The following is a 14610-nucleotide window of genomic DNA, read 5'->3' on the forward strand; positions in this document are numbered from 1 at the left end:
TGTGGTGTGGTGTATTTAATTATGGCAAAGCACTCTAGGGCTATCTGCCTAAGGGGAGGAATGCCTTCGTGAAGAACTTTCCAAGGGAAACTGGCTCGTATACACGTTACACATGGGGAAAACCACGAAAACACCCATGCAGCCAGCCCGTTCGCGGGATTCGAACCTCGGACCGAACTACCTGTGTTCAGTGACTTTACCGCTCGGCCGCTGGTGGGCCATTTCTGTGTTGGATGTCACGTACATTGCTTATTTTGTGCTGTGCACCGTAAAATGGCTGCCTGTAATAAGGTTAATCTGAAGTTTCTGTAGGGTTTGGAATGAATGGGAAAAGAAGCATTAACTGATTGGTTTACTGATAATCATTGTAAGTGTCCTGCTTGTACGAAGGAAATGCGTATGGCCCAACGTAAAGGTCGTTCAAATGGCTTTGAATGGCTTTGTAGCAAGAAAGATCCAAACGCTCACTATATAAAGCGTTCCATTAGAAAGGGATCGTCGTTGGAGGAGAGTCATTTGAGTATTATTGAGATTTTAACTTTTAAGTGGATGTGGGTGTACGAAGCTAATACTAAAATGATTAAAACTGAATTACATTTGATTCTTATTTTTGTGAAGTTATGTGGTGACGCCAGTATACAGATTCTAGTTCAGATAATTTTAGTCAGTTTTTGGATGCCGTTAAGGAATTTTGTGTGTCACACATATCGTAGTAACAGAATTTTTTTTCCTTTTCGTACTGCGCACATTAGATAACATGTATTTCCATTTTTATGTTATTTCCTTGTTTGATTTAAAATGCAGTTTACTGATATTATATATTTTTTGTTTTAATTATGTTTTATTGCATTTTGCTTTGGACGCCATTTTACTGGGGACAGGAATGACGCCAAAAATCGGAAATTTTCGCCAAGGGGTACCCTAAAATAGATTTTAACCAATTTTTAGTAGTAGTTGTATTTCTTGGGTGAGTGCTCCCACTTCACTTTTAATTTGCTTCAGCATAGAAGACCAGAGTTGGGCGACGATCGATGTCACCGAAAAAATGTACGTGAGTCCATCTTCATCTCCAAAAGCGCAACAAAGTCGAGTTGGAATATATTGATACCCGTAAATATTCCGTTTCACGGTTGGAATGGATAAGTGCACAGTCCGTAAAGATAGAATCAGCCTTTTCTTCGCCATGAAAATCTTTGAAATAGGACAGTATTAACTGATCATCAAATATTTCTGTCATCGTGAGTATTGTGAAAGGTTAGAATAACTGCTTCGAAGTACAATCCTCTAAGATTTGCTAAGAAATGAGAAATCTACTCAGATTGGATATTTCTAAACCACTTATTTATACTGCCATTTACTGAAACGTAAGGATCATTTGATACATTATCTCGTTATGATTTCATTCTTTTAATCGGTTATTGCTTTATTTATTCTGATAACATCATGTTTTCAAGAACGATGCCAATATGTCCAACCCTATCATAATGATTCATCTAAGGTTAAACAGATGGGATAGTTGATATCACGTTAAGTTGGTAAACCAGCGATTAGGGTGTTTGGGATTTTTGGAAGGATTGGGATTTTTGGAAGCAGGAGAAGTGAAAAATTTCCAACGACTTCGCCAGAGATCGAACCGCGGACCTCTCAATTACGCGCTGAACCTGCAGACCACTACACCACGAAGGCTCGCTAAGAAGGCGGGAGAAATACATTATAAGGGAAGTCAGGGCTTGATTAGTCAGGGCTCGATATGTACACTGCTCAAAAAAAAAAAAAAAAAAAATGGGACAGTCCTATATCTCCCGATCTACTGGGCCGATTGACAAAATTCAAACTGCGTTCTTCATGTCTCGAAAGCGCGACATAGGATATATATTAGATTTATATATAGCACTATACTAACATAGGTATTTTGACACAAAATCGGACTTTTTCTGAAATAACATACCAATTTTTTTACATATTTCGATTCTACGACTCAAATTACGCCTAAATATGAAATTTTGTAAAATTTGGAGCAAAATTTACGGAGAAATTCACAAATTTATGTTGGCACTATTTTGTCAGTTTGCGCCAAGAATAGTTCACTTGGCGAACTTCTTAATATATGGCAACCTAGTTTCCTTTCCCGTGAGAGGAAAAAAAGTCACCATCGTTCCTTTTTTCCAAATAATATTCTTTATATTGTATTTTTAATTATAACTTATTATTTTAAGTAATTTTTTCTTTTTCGAATTTCATTTTAATTGTTTAAGTTGCATGGTTTTTTTCGAATAACTGTTTTAAAAATTTCTATTTACCTATTCGAACTGCGTAAATAAAGGTGCAGCGTTTATTTATTTTTTTTTTCAAATAGTTTTCTTTATATATATTTTTTGTCATAGTTATTATTTTAGGTAATTTTTAAATTCTTATACTTTTATTTTAATTGCTTGTGTTGCATTGTCTCTTCAGATAATTGTTTTAAAATTTTCTATTTATTCCTTCGAACTGAGCATTTTAAATAAATTTTCCAGAATTTGATTTTATTTATTTGAATTGCGTTTCTTTCGGAGGAATACTTTGTAACCCAGATTACGATGCGTTTGAAAACTGAATATATTAAAAGAGCAAATACAGTAAAGCATAGTTAACACGCCTTTCAATGTTCCGTTCAGAAAAGATATATATAAATAAGAGAGATGTATAACCGACATTTTAACTTAGGATGACTTGCATACACTGCTTTAAACAGTTTTATCATTGTGCCCATTGCTTTACACAATTTTATCCTACATTTGGTTTCTTAAATGTTATTCATATTTTAGTCAAATATTTTATTTTTGAAATCGTAAGAATCAAATATCATAAGATTAAAAAGTTTTAAATTCAAAAAAAAAAAAAAAAATACAAATACTAAATTTTACCCAAAAATTTATTTTTTCTTCTATTTTTCTTCAGGCATTCTACTTTATTCTTGCTCTTTTTCTTTAGGCATTCCGCAAGTATATTAAAAAGCATCCAACTTTTCTAAATATCTTGATATTGCTGACAATCATTTTAAATAAAGTTATCGCCTTCCATTTCATAAAGGCTCACAAACGGCCGAGCGGTAAAGTCGCTGAACACTGGTAGTTCACTCCGGGGTTCGAATCCCGGTAAACGGGCTGGTTGCATGGGTGTTTTCGTAGATTTTCTCATGTGTACCGTGTATGCCAGCTGGTTTCCCTTTGAAAGTTCTTCACAAAGGCATCCTTCCTTTTAGGCAGATAACCCTGCTTTGACGTAACTTAATAATCCAATTCAATCCATTTCCTCAATATTTAGTCAGAGCCCTTTATCAGTCTTTAGAGGCTAAACATTTTGAAGGTATGAGATGAAAGAAAAGACTGGTTTCATCAATAGGTTTTGGTTTATTTAATTATGACAAAGCACACTAGGGCTATCTGCCTAAGGGGAGGGATGCTTTCGTGGAAGACTTTCTAAGGAAAACTGGCTCGCATACACGTTACACATGGGGAAAACCACGAAAACGTCCATGCAGCCAGCCCGTTTGCGGGATTTGAAACTCGGACCGAACTACCAGAGTTCAGCGACTTTACCGCTCGGCCGCTGTTTCATCAGGAGGAAAAAAAACGCCTTTAGGTGACATTCACATACAATACTGGATAAACTCCTGAATCTTCAAATAATTCGACTGAGAAAATCATGGGATTCTCCATTTATGGTACGATATGATGTTCTATAACGTAATTTAAATTTATACAACCATATAGTCTAAAACCAGTCGCTCTTCACTTTAATCTGCAATGATATCGTTTTTGTCTTTTCTGATAACACAAGCTCAATTGATGGTATTTGCTGGTGTACACGCCTAAGTGTTTTCTCTTTGAACGCCTAAATTCTTTGAAGTAACCTGAAAGTATATTCAAAAGCGTCCAACGTTTTGAAACATCTTGGTATGTCTAAGAGCCAAATTTTCCCTGCAAATTTTTGCTTGCTTTTCTCCCTAATTTTCTTCTTTCCTTCTACAGTTATTTTAAGTGCTCACACAAGAAAATTAAGATTTTTCGATTGCTAGATTTTCATAAATTTTGCATTCTTGTCAATTTTTTAAAATATCAATTGCATCAACTGTGTTTCAGCTGAAGACAGCTTTTCATTTTCTAGACATTTTAACTATAAACAAAGTATAGAGCAAAGTCCAAAGGATAAATATTTTAATTAAAAGATTTTTTGCTAAATGACAAAGAAATGAAACAGTCCAGCAGTGTTTATTCTTCACCACCGAGTAACCCGATTCTTATATCGGCTGAAACAATCTAAATCATATTAAAGATCATGTTTTTTTTATACAATCTGTAACGCGAGGGAAAAATTAGCTTCTTAAAACATTTTTTCTAAGAAGATTAATATAAAAGATTATATTTATATATATATATATTTTTAAAGCTGGGACTTGAACCAAACTGTCAAACTTTTAAAGTTTAATTTACATAGTGGTTATAATTAAAGTTCCAATTTGAAATGGTCATAAAAGGAAAACTACCGGACCAAATGTTATCAAACTTGGGAATCGTGTAAAAGAGGTTATGGAAATTTATTTTCCGCGGAAAAAAAAAAAAGAGTTCAAAAACTCACCACCAAGGGGGAAATGGCGCTGTATACAATATTGTTAAATGAAATAAGACACGAAAACATCTGTTTAAAATACGTTTAATATTTTCCGAAACGTGTTACAAAGCAAGTTCAATGTAGCGTCCAGCATTTTCCGAAAGTAAGTCAAATCCTGTTACTGCATTCTCGACAGCAGCTCTTAGCATATCAGGAGGAATGTTACGGACATGTCAGTGTATCACATTTTTCATTTCTGCCAAATTGTTTAGATTATCACCATAAACAGTGCTTTTGAGATAACCCCATAGCCAAGAGTCACAGAGGTTGAGGTCTGGTGGGAAGAGGGAAAGTGTTGGCTTATAAGACTTTCATTCGTGAAATGTTGCCTAAGTAACTGTGCGACACACGTGAGGTGGGGCCCAGCCCTGCATAAAAATCGTAGTATCTAAAATGCCACGTTACTGCAGTTCATGTATCACGAAACATTTTAACATTGACTCTAAGTGAGCTGCAATCACAGTGGTCCAGCTGTCGACTGCTCTTCAGAGAAAAATGGTTCAGTTATAATACTAGCTGTCATTCGACACTAAACGGTGTGGAATGACTGCTATGCAATCGAATGCAGTAGGAGAATGCAATGGAACTAGATAGATAAGATGAGAGATTTCTTTAGCCCAAATCGATTAAAAGCGTTTTGAATCAGTATCTTCATGTTTTAGTGCCGAATTCAGACTTCAAAAATTACTAATTAGCGATCTGTAAGAAAACGATTTCCAGATCCACTTGTGCGAGTGATTTGCGATCTCACATTTTCTAATCGCTAATTCGTGGTTTTCACGGACGAATTTCTCACTTACACGGATGGCGCACTCGACTTTTATCGAATTTAACGCCTTTAAATGGTAATTTGCCTACTTCAAAGTTTCTTAAGGGTATACAACATATTAAACCCGTGTAACAAAAGGTTAAGTTAGATTCCGACCCATATTTCGCTTAACAATATTGCATACAGCGCCATTTTGCCCTGGTGGTGAGGTTTCCAACTTTCTTTTTTTCGCGGAAAATAAATTCCTATGACATCCTTTACACGGTTACAAAGTTTGATAACATTTGATCCAGTAGTTTTCCTTTTATGACCGTTTCAAAGTGAAATTTTAATTATAACCACCCTGTATATTATTAAATTTTAATTTGAAGCTATGCGTTATATGTATACCATGCGTAAGATTTTCGCTTTTATGGAAAAAATAAAGAATCGAAGCAAATATACTTAGGATATTAGACCAAAACTGAAAAAATTTCCCCTCCCTCCTAAAATAAAATATTGAAACTTCGACCATGAATTTATTGAATTATCGAAATATTCAATTTGACTTATCTTCCAAGTCCTAGTTCCGACAACAATTCCGTCAAAAATTCCGAATTACTGAAGCTGAAATAAAAGGTTTAGTATATATTCACTGAATGTTAATAAAGTAATAAGAGTGTAACAAAAAATAGATTATAGAATTTACGCTGATGCAACTATTTGTCTGAATGCACAACATGTAATGGAAGAAAAGGCTTGTAGAGATCTGTTTTTGACATGCCTCTAAAAGTAGATGTCATACTCCTTTTGTCTCTTCAATGTCAAAAAACTTTCCTTTGAGAGGCCTTTAGTTTTGGGGAGGAAAAAATCATAAGAAGACAAATTTGAAGAACATGCAGGACAATTGAGTACACATACTTATTTTCGGAGCACAAGCGGTTCTCCGATTGATTATTGAATAATGAAAAGATGCATTGTCATGCAATACAAAACATTTGAAATACGTTTTCTGACTGAAAACGTAAGATTAAAAGTCATCTGCTTAATTCAAAGCCATTTACAAGTCAACTTCTCGGGCAATTGCAGAATCGTTTTGATCCTAAGCTTGTAAGACAAACGTAATATCACTGGATTTAAACACTTCTTTAATCTTCCGAGAACGTTCCTTCTTTAGCTCATATTCCAAGAATATTAAGTGAATACAATTATTGCAAAAGAAATTGAATATTCATTTGCACTACGGCTTGGTAGTTTACTAACAAGTTAACAAAACTTAAATTCTGCTTTTTGTGTCTAAGAATACAACAATATTTTAAATATTTACAAATAAAATATTAAATTGGAGATTTAATTGGAGCCTCACCAGTTGCCTAGCATTTGAAGATTGTTAAATACTAATTGTTTGTTGCGAAGTCTAACCCAGGCTTGCATGGTTGGTTTTCGTAGTTTTCTAGGTTCTCTTTACAAAAGTTCTCTATGAAAGCATCTTAATCAAATAGCTCCCATGTTCTTTATATGTTCAAATAACCAACTAACCTAGTTTAACCGCGATTTCCAAGGAAAGTTACTAGCAAAACCCGAATACTCATTAAAAATCATGTAGCTTGCCAATCGGGAGTAACATGAAAGATACGGCGCCAATAATTGAATTGCTGTTACGGTACGCTATTTCTAAACTTAGATGATCATTCCTTAATTAAATAGCCCACCAGCGGTCGAGCGGTAAAGACGCTGATCATTGGTAGTTCGGTCCGAAGTTCGAATCTCGCGAACGGGCTGGCCGCATCGGCGTTTTCGTTGTTTTCCCCATGTATAACGTGTATACGAGCCAGTTTACCTTAGAAAGTCCTCCACGAAGGCATCCCTCCCTTTAGGCAGATAGCTCTCGTGTGCTTTGCCATAATTAAATAATCCAATCCAATCCTTAATTAAATATAATTGATTTGTAACTTCTACTGGAACTGACGGCAAGAATTGAAGTGCAAATAAATAATATCGTGTGCAATCTTGATTAATATAAAATTTAAAATATTTTCATAGAAAAATATTTGCATTCAGACAGAAAGTTTTTTGAAATATTTGCAATTACTTTATAAGAAGGATTTATAAATAACCGTAATAATTACTAATTATATTACTGATGATTAGGATTCAGTTCTTGACAATTACATTCTAAATTAGAATTTTAAGGATATAATGAAAATACGCTACGCACAAAAATACATTTTAGGATAAAAATGAGTTGTTTTTTTATGTGTTAAAATTTCTTAAATTCATTTAATAAACATCGTATCCTCGTTGTTAATTGAATCCTGAATGTTGGGTGGCGTTTATAGAATTATTCTTACTTGTCCACAGAATCTGCTGACTTATCCAGCCATTAAGTAGCTGCAGATCATTTCTACATAACCATTGAACTTCCATTAATTCAGTCTCTAGAGGGCCGTATGTTTATATCATAATTTGACTTTTATAAAAATGATTATTCTAAATATTATGTTTCTATAAAAATATGCTGTGCTTTAAAAATGTGGATGATAGTATCAGCCGCTCTTTCAGCCACTTCAAAGCAACAGTTTGTTTAGAAATAAATTATGCAGTTAATGTCATAAAATTCAAATAAATATCAAACGAAAATTCTCAGTTTTAGACAATTCGATTTAAACGAAGTAAAGTAGCAGACGATAAAACGCCGAAGGTAAAAATTTACTCTTATTTTTTTTTTAAAAAAGGAAGATAGAGAGAAATTTTTAAAAAATAGTTAAAAATTTGAATAATATCATCTATAATTTAAAAAAAATAGCTTTTCATATAGTATTAATAAATATTTATTACGCTTCATTGAGGGAAAAAATGTTATATAATTAATTCTCCGTAAAATCTTACTTGAAATTTAAGGTTAAAAATAGCTGTGGCAATTCACTGTAACAAAAATCCATAGACCACATTTGGCGTTATTATCGCTCAAAAAAAAGATGCCAAATTTCAAAACTCGAAAATATGTAAATTCGTGTATATCTTAGAAAATTTTGAACAAAAAAGTCTAATTTTTTGCATATATGCTTAAAAATACACTTACTTTAAGATGATGGTAAAAATTTTATAGGTTTTAATTCAAAATTTTTTTGAAAAATTTATAAAAATTATTTAAAAATAGAAATTTAAAAAATAAAACACAAAAAATGGATAAATTTTATTTGGAATGAACCTAAATTTTGAAATGTGAGAGAAAAAATCAAAAAAGTTTAATAAAAAAAGAGATATTAATAAATATTTGCCAAATTCAATTAACATTGAGGAGCTAAAATTTTGAGAGCTAATATTTTAAAAACTACTCGTACGATTTTTACAAAACTTGGTATTTTGGCATAATTTGAGACGTAGAATCGAAATATGGAAAAAAATTGGTATGTTATTTCCGAAAAAGTCCGATTTTGTGTCAAAATACCTATGTTAGAATAGTGCTATATATAAATCTAATATATATCCCAAGTCGCGCTTTCGAGACATGAAAAACGCAATTTGAATTTTGTCAATCGGCCCAGTAGAACGGGAGATATAGCACTGTCCCATTATTTTTTTTTTTTTTTTTTTTTTTTTTTTTTTTTTGAGCAGTGTTCATATCCTAGTAATGGTAATTTAACAGGCCCTCATAAATATAGCAAATTAGTTAAAATTCAGAGTATGTGGGAAACTAAAAATGTTAAAAAGTAGAAAAGAAGTTAAAATCTACATCTAAAATTAAATTAAAGTCAGGTACATGATCTGAAAATATAGGAATTATGTTAAAATTAAGACTACATTGGAAATGATGAAGGTTAAAATTCATGAAAAAAATCAGAATTAACTGATCATCATACTATATAGATGATTTCATAGTATGAAAATTTAGTAAATTAGTGTACATAGGTTCAAATATACAAAACAAGCTAAAAATTTTACATCCAAACTTAAGTAAAGGTTATCTACATGATCACGAAATATAAGAAATAAATTACAGAAGATCACAAACATTGAAAAGTAGGAAAAAAGTTTAAAATTACATCTAACATTAAATAATATAATAGACAAAAACGCTTATTTTAGTAACTGCACTCGTAAAATATAACAAGTTAACATTAAAAATATTGGTTAATAGCTATGAAAAATAATTCTGGGTAAAATGAATTTAGTAATAAAAATGACTAATGGACTTAAGATTACGGAAAGTAAATGCGGTATTTTAAGAAATAAAGTTACATTCTGAGTATACAAGAAGTAATAAGGCTTAAAATATACGGAAAATTTTTTAATTTACATCTAAAACTAAGACCTTCCGAATCAATCATTAAATTCGAGACTTAGCTCTGTTAAGAGTACCTAGGAAATAACCATCATGTATGTAGTAAAATAGCTGGAAAAGGAAGAAAAATACAAAGGCTAAAAATTGATTAACTAAGAACCTCCGGAAAATCAATGAGATATAATCTCTTATCAAAGTGTGACGTCATCTTATCAGTTAAATGAAGAATCCCGAAACACTCCTTCTTATCCGCTGCCCCTCCGCGTGCGTACTTGCTCCGCGATCCGCCTCCTTGGGCTAAGGCGGCATTTTCATTCTACTCACGTCTACAGCAAAAATTCTTCCTAAAATGCTTAAAATTCACCGCAATTTAAAAAAAAAAATTACGTATGCTTCACTTACATTATTCTTTATTTTTGGGAATAAAAATTGAATTTTCGAATTTCGGAAGTAAATTTGAACATCTCGTCCCTTGAACGTTGAATTTTGCCGATCGGCCAAAGAGAATGGGAGATATAGAGCTGTTCCTTTAATTTTTTACTGAAAAGTTAATTTTATTATTATATATTTAGTAATTTATTAAATAACTTTTTTTCAGAGCTAAGTCTGTGACATGGAATCCTCATAAGTTGATGGGATCTTTGCTGCAATGCTCTACTGTTCATTTTAAAGATGACGTAAGTATATTTAATATTCAATTAGATGTTTTCCTCTTTCATATGGAAAGCACAACATTAATCGTCGTGTAAATAAAATACTCAACTCTACCAAGTATAAGCGAATAAGAGAGCTGAAAGCTGGAGTTAAAGCTGGGTTCAAACCCCTATGAATGGTCTACGTGATGAGTATTCTTGGATATATCTGTAAAATTTTAAATCTTTTTCATTACTTTATTATATTATTTAATTATGAATTTGTCTTGTATTTTGTGTCCGCAGATATTTTTATATTACTGTTTATTTTTGATATGGAATTGCTGACTTTGTTGTTCTGAGAGTAACAACATTCAGAATGTAAAAACAATGAGCCTAAATTTCGAAATGTGAGAGGAAGGATCAGACAAGTTTAATATAAAGGGAGATTAATAAATATATGCCAAACTCAATTAACATTCAGGAACTAAAGTTTTGCGAGCTAATTTTTTAAAAGCTACTCGTGCGATTTTTAAAAAACTTGGTAGTTCGGCGTAATTTGAGTCGTAGAATCGAAATATGGGAAAAAAACTTGGTATTTTATTTCAGAAAAAGTCCGATTTTGTGTAAAAATACCTATGTTACAACAATGCTATATATAAATCTAATACATATCCTAAGTCGCGCTTTCGAAACATAAAAAAACGCAAGTTGAATTTCTTCAATCGGCCTAGTAGAACCGGAGATATTAAACTGTCCCCCCTTTTCTTTTTTTCTTTCTTTTTTTTTTTTTTTTTCCCGCAGTGTACATATTGTAATGTTGATATTATTTTCGTCGATTTTTTTTATTTTGTAAGCTGTTGCAGTCCTGCAGAATTGAAATTTTTTTCTTTGTTAGGTAAGACTGCATTAATATACGACATGTATTTAATAAATAAAAAAAATAAATAAATAAATAATCTAAAAAATATTGTACTATATTTCTTTTTCCCCAGGGCTTGCTGATGAGCTGCAACCAACTAAGTGCTGATTATCTCTTCCAACAAGATAAGCATTATGACGTGAACTTTGACACGGGGGATAAAGTTATTCAGTGCGGACGCCATAATGATATTTTCAAATTGTGGCTCATGTGGAGATCAAAAGGTGACAAAGGATACGAAAGGCACATAGATCATCTATTTGAAATGACAGAGTAAGCAAGTTAAAACCCTTAATATTTTCTAATAATATAAGTAATTCATTTTTCACGAACTTTATTCAGATTTAGTTATAGAGTCGCTTATATTGCTTTTTTCAAAATTTAAAAGTGTAAATAGTATGAATATATTCATTTTAAAGCCAAGAGAAAATATCTACCATAATTCCCTTAAGCATATTATTAAATTAATTCACTCTTTTTCAGATGACCGAAAGCTGTGGTATAAGAAGAGATTTTTAATTTTGAAACGGGGCATATGAAGTTTGAAAACATATAACATACATAACAATTTTAAAGTATTTCTACAATTCCCTGTTTCATTTCGAAAAGTTTATAAGCTACTGATATCCGTCAAATTTATGACTTTCTTGTAAAGAGGGCCTGTTGAACATTCAAAATGCCGTGGTTCGAAAAACAAACATTTACTACAGAGCAATACGTAGAAAGAGAAAAAGTTTACAGAGGTTATATATATAACTTTACAGCAGATCATGGTTTAGCGAATCACAAACAACACACAGAAAATAACATAAAGAAAATATAAACAAATAAAATAGGATTATGTTTCAGAATACATCGGACGTGACAGAAAGTTATAATTCTTTTTAGCCAATAAGAATGCGATTACAAATATCTCAACAGAGCCAAAATAATACTACTGAATCTTGCCAGCAGATTGTTTCTATGCACCACTGCAGAGGACCTTTGACTCTACTTGAGAGTTAGTATATGGCCAGCAAGAGATGATAAAAATTTAAGACATGAATGTGTCTAATACTGGTGCAGTCGATGTCGAATATTGATGACGAATACGGGAATAGAAAGGAATAGCTTTACAGCATTTAAAATCTACGAGGTATTTCCTCGCATAAATAATCGCCAGGTACGACGATCTTCTCTTAACAATACACTCAAAAGTCGTCAATCCGGAATTGTCCTGACTTCGGCGATTCGGAATTATCGATTTTTCCGAATTATATATCATCAGTTTAAATTTGGTAAGATGGCATGCAGAAATTATAAAATTCAAAATATAAAACCGTAATTTATGAAATAAAGAACAATTATGATCTAAAGGGTATCAAATTTACAAAAAAAAAAAAAAAAAAAAAAAAAAAAAAAAAAAAAGCTTAATACTTATTTGTTACTTTACTTTCTTCGCTATCGGAAGCGAATTATAATGACGAGGAATTTGATTTAAATCATATCAAAGACGGAGTACATCGAGATGAAATACTACATTTAGTAAGGAATTATAAGCCAAATAAAATAAAAACATCTGCCCTGAAGATAAGGATAGTGCTGACAGATCAACTTCCAATTCATTGCGCGCCGCGGCGTCCACCCACCGCAGAGCAGCGTGAAATTGATAAACAGATTTCGTAATGGTTAGATAGGATATGCCTTTATCCATTTTTTGCAGCAATTCCACTTTTTGTTTAATGGACTTCGAAACATACTTTCGCTTTGTAGATCCTTTACATATTAGTAAATATATGTCGGAAATTCTATTTGACATAATCGAAAGTTCAAGCTTACTTTTATAAAATTGCTCTAACAGTCTGCAAAAAATAATAAACCAGATCCAATTCGAAGATTAAGGAATAACGCAATCTGCAACATTAACTGAATTAGATAATTTTAGCTTAGTTTATACCGTCCGTTATACATTAAACGCGCATGCGTAAACGTATTTTGGGCCTGCGCACACGCATATTCGCAGTCGTAAAGGTCTTACGCCCATTCATCAACGCGACGCATGCGCAGAAATTTTGTAGCTTTGAGGTCCGGATTATGGGTGTCCGAATTAACTTTTGACTGTATTCCGAATTAACGACTTTTGACTATATTCGTTTTAAGCTCCTAATTTGCCACAGTGCAGTATCTTCTGTTTTTAGTTTGACAGTGATCGTCCATGCGTTTTGGTATTGCAAAATTTCTTGGTTTATTGTCTTTGTTTTTTCCGTTCCAATAATTGTTTTAGATTCTGAAAAACAGATACGATTTATATCTTTGTCAAAACAATGCTTTTCACTCACTGACTATTATCCCTGTCTCAGTTTTGGATTCAAACATTGACCCCATCATATTTTGACATTCGCCGAATTCCTACATGACATAGACAAAAGTGTCGCTGTAGATCCAACGTTTGCACCCGATGATTTTAAATACAAATCGCTTTTAGCCTTAGATGCTTAAGTGTATGAAAATTCTCTGCAGCTTACATTGTTTATTTCAGAGACAGTTTCATTACAGCATAAAATATGTATAATGATCACTATTTGAAACTTTTATTTAAGCAAATAGTTATATCATTTAAATTTTAATAAACTATTAATGTTAGGGATAAGTTGTCTTAGCTGCATATACAGTGAAAATCGTTTAACACGAAACTGAGGAAACTGAAATATTTTTTCGTGTTAAAGGATATCGAAAAATATATATATATTCAACAAAATTAAGTTTATTAGAGTATATTTGATTTATATAGATATGTATATATGCGAGTATTTAATAAAAATCAATGAAACACAAACCTCCACAAGAACTTGATGAAATTTAATATAAAATTTTTAAGTTTTTTGAAAAACAAAACATTTACTGAGTTTTTGGAAAATAATCTGATATTTTTCTTTGCATTGTCTTTTTAGCATCAAATTGTTAACAAATTGTTCGATGTCGTCTATTCTGTTATTCATTTCACCACTGGAATGCGCGTCTAAATAACTGCGCATACTTTTTATGATGTTCCTTATTTCGGATGACGTGGGAACAGGAACTGCATTATCCATTCCATATTCGTCGTCGGAATCTAAATTAATGATAATTTTTTAGCTTTGAACAAACTGCAAAATGACTTTTTTGCCATAATTGGGACTGTATACACATTATTACTGCATCGAATTCTTTCGATAATACAGAAGGACAGTCACTAATACAGAAATTTTCTCAAACATTTCAATAAGTGTCGACTTAGTTTCAATGTCCTCTTTCTCCATTTCTTTCGGCGCCAAAGAATCTGATACTTTTGAAACCGTGAGTGATGAAAAGAATTTTCATTCGTCCTTGGAGTCACTGAATTCCATGTAGA

At 32.3% G+C, this 14610-nt stretch overlaps 1 protein-coding gene across 1 annotated transcript in view; it reads left to right on the plus strand.

Annotated features, from left to right (window-relative positions):
- The window catches only part of Gad1 (glutamate decarboxylase), a 111173-nt gene that overhangs the window by 79957 nt on the left and 16606 nt on the right, over nt 1-14610 (plus strand). The window contains exons 9-10 of the mRNA XM_035364643.2: nt 10285-10363; nt 11314-11513. Coding sequence (XP_035220534.1) covers nt 10285-10363; nt 11314-11513 — 279 coding nt within the window. The remainder of the gene's footprint in view (nt 1-10284; nt 10364-11313; nt 11514-14610) is intronic.

This window comes from Stegodyphus dumicola, chromosome 11 (assembly GCF_044657685.1).
Source record: "Stegodyphus dumicola isolate Sdum_Otavi_A_Nest chromosome 11, ASM4465768v1".
NCBI classification, from domain to species: Eukaryota; Metazoa; Arthropoda; class Arachnida; order Araneae; family Eresidae; genus Stegodyphus; species Stegodyphus dumicola.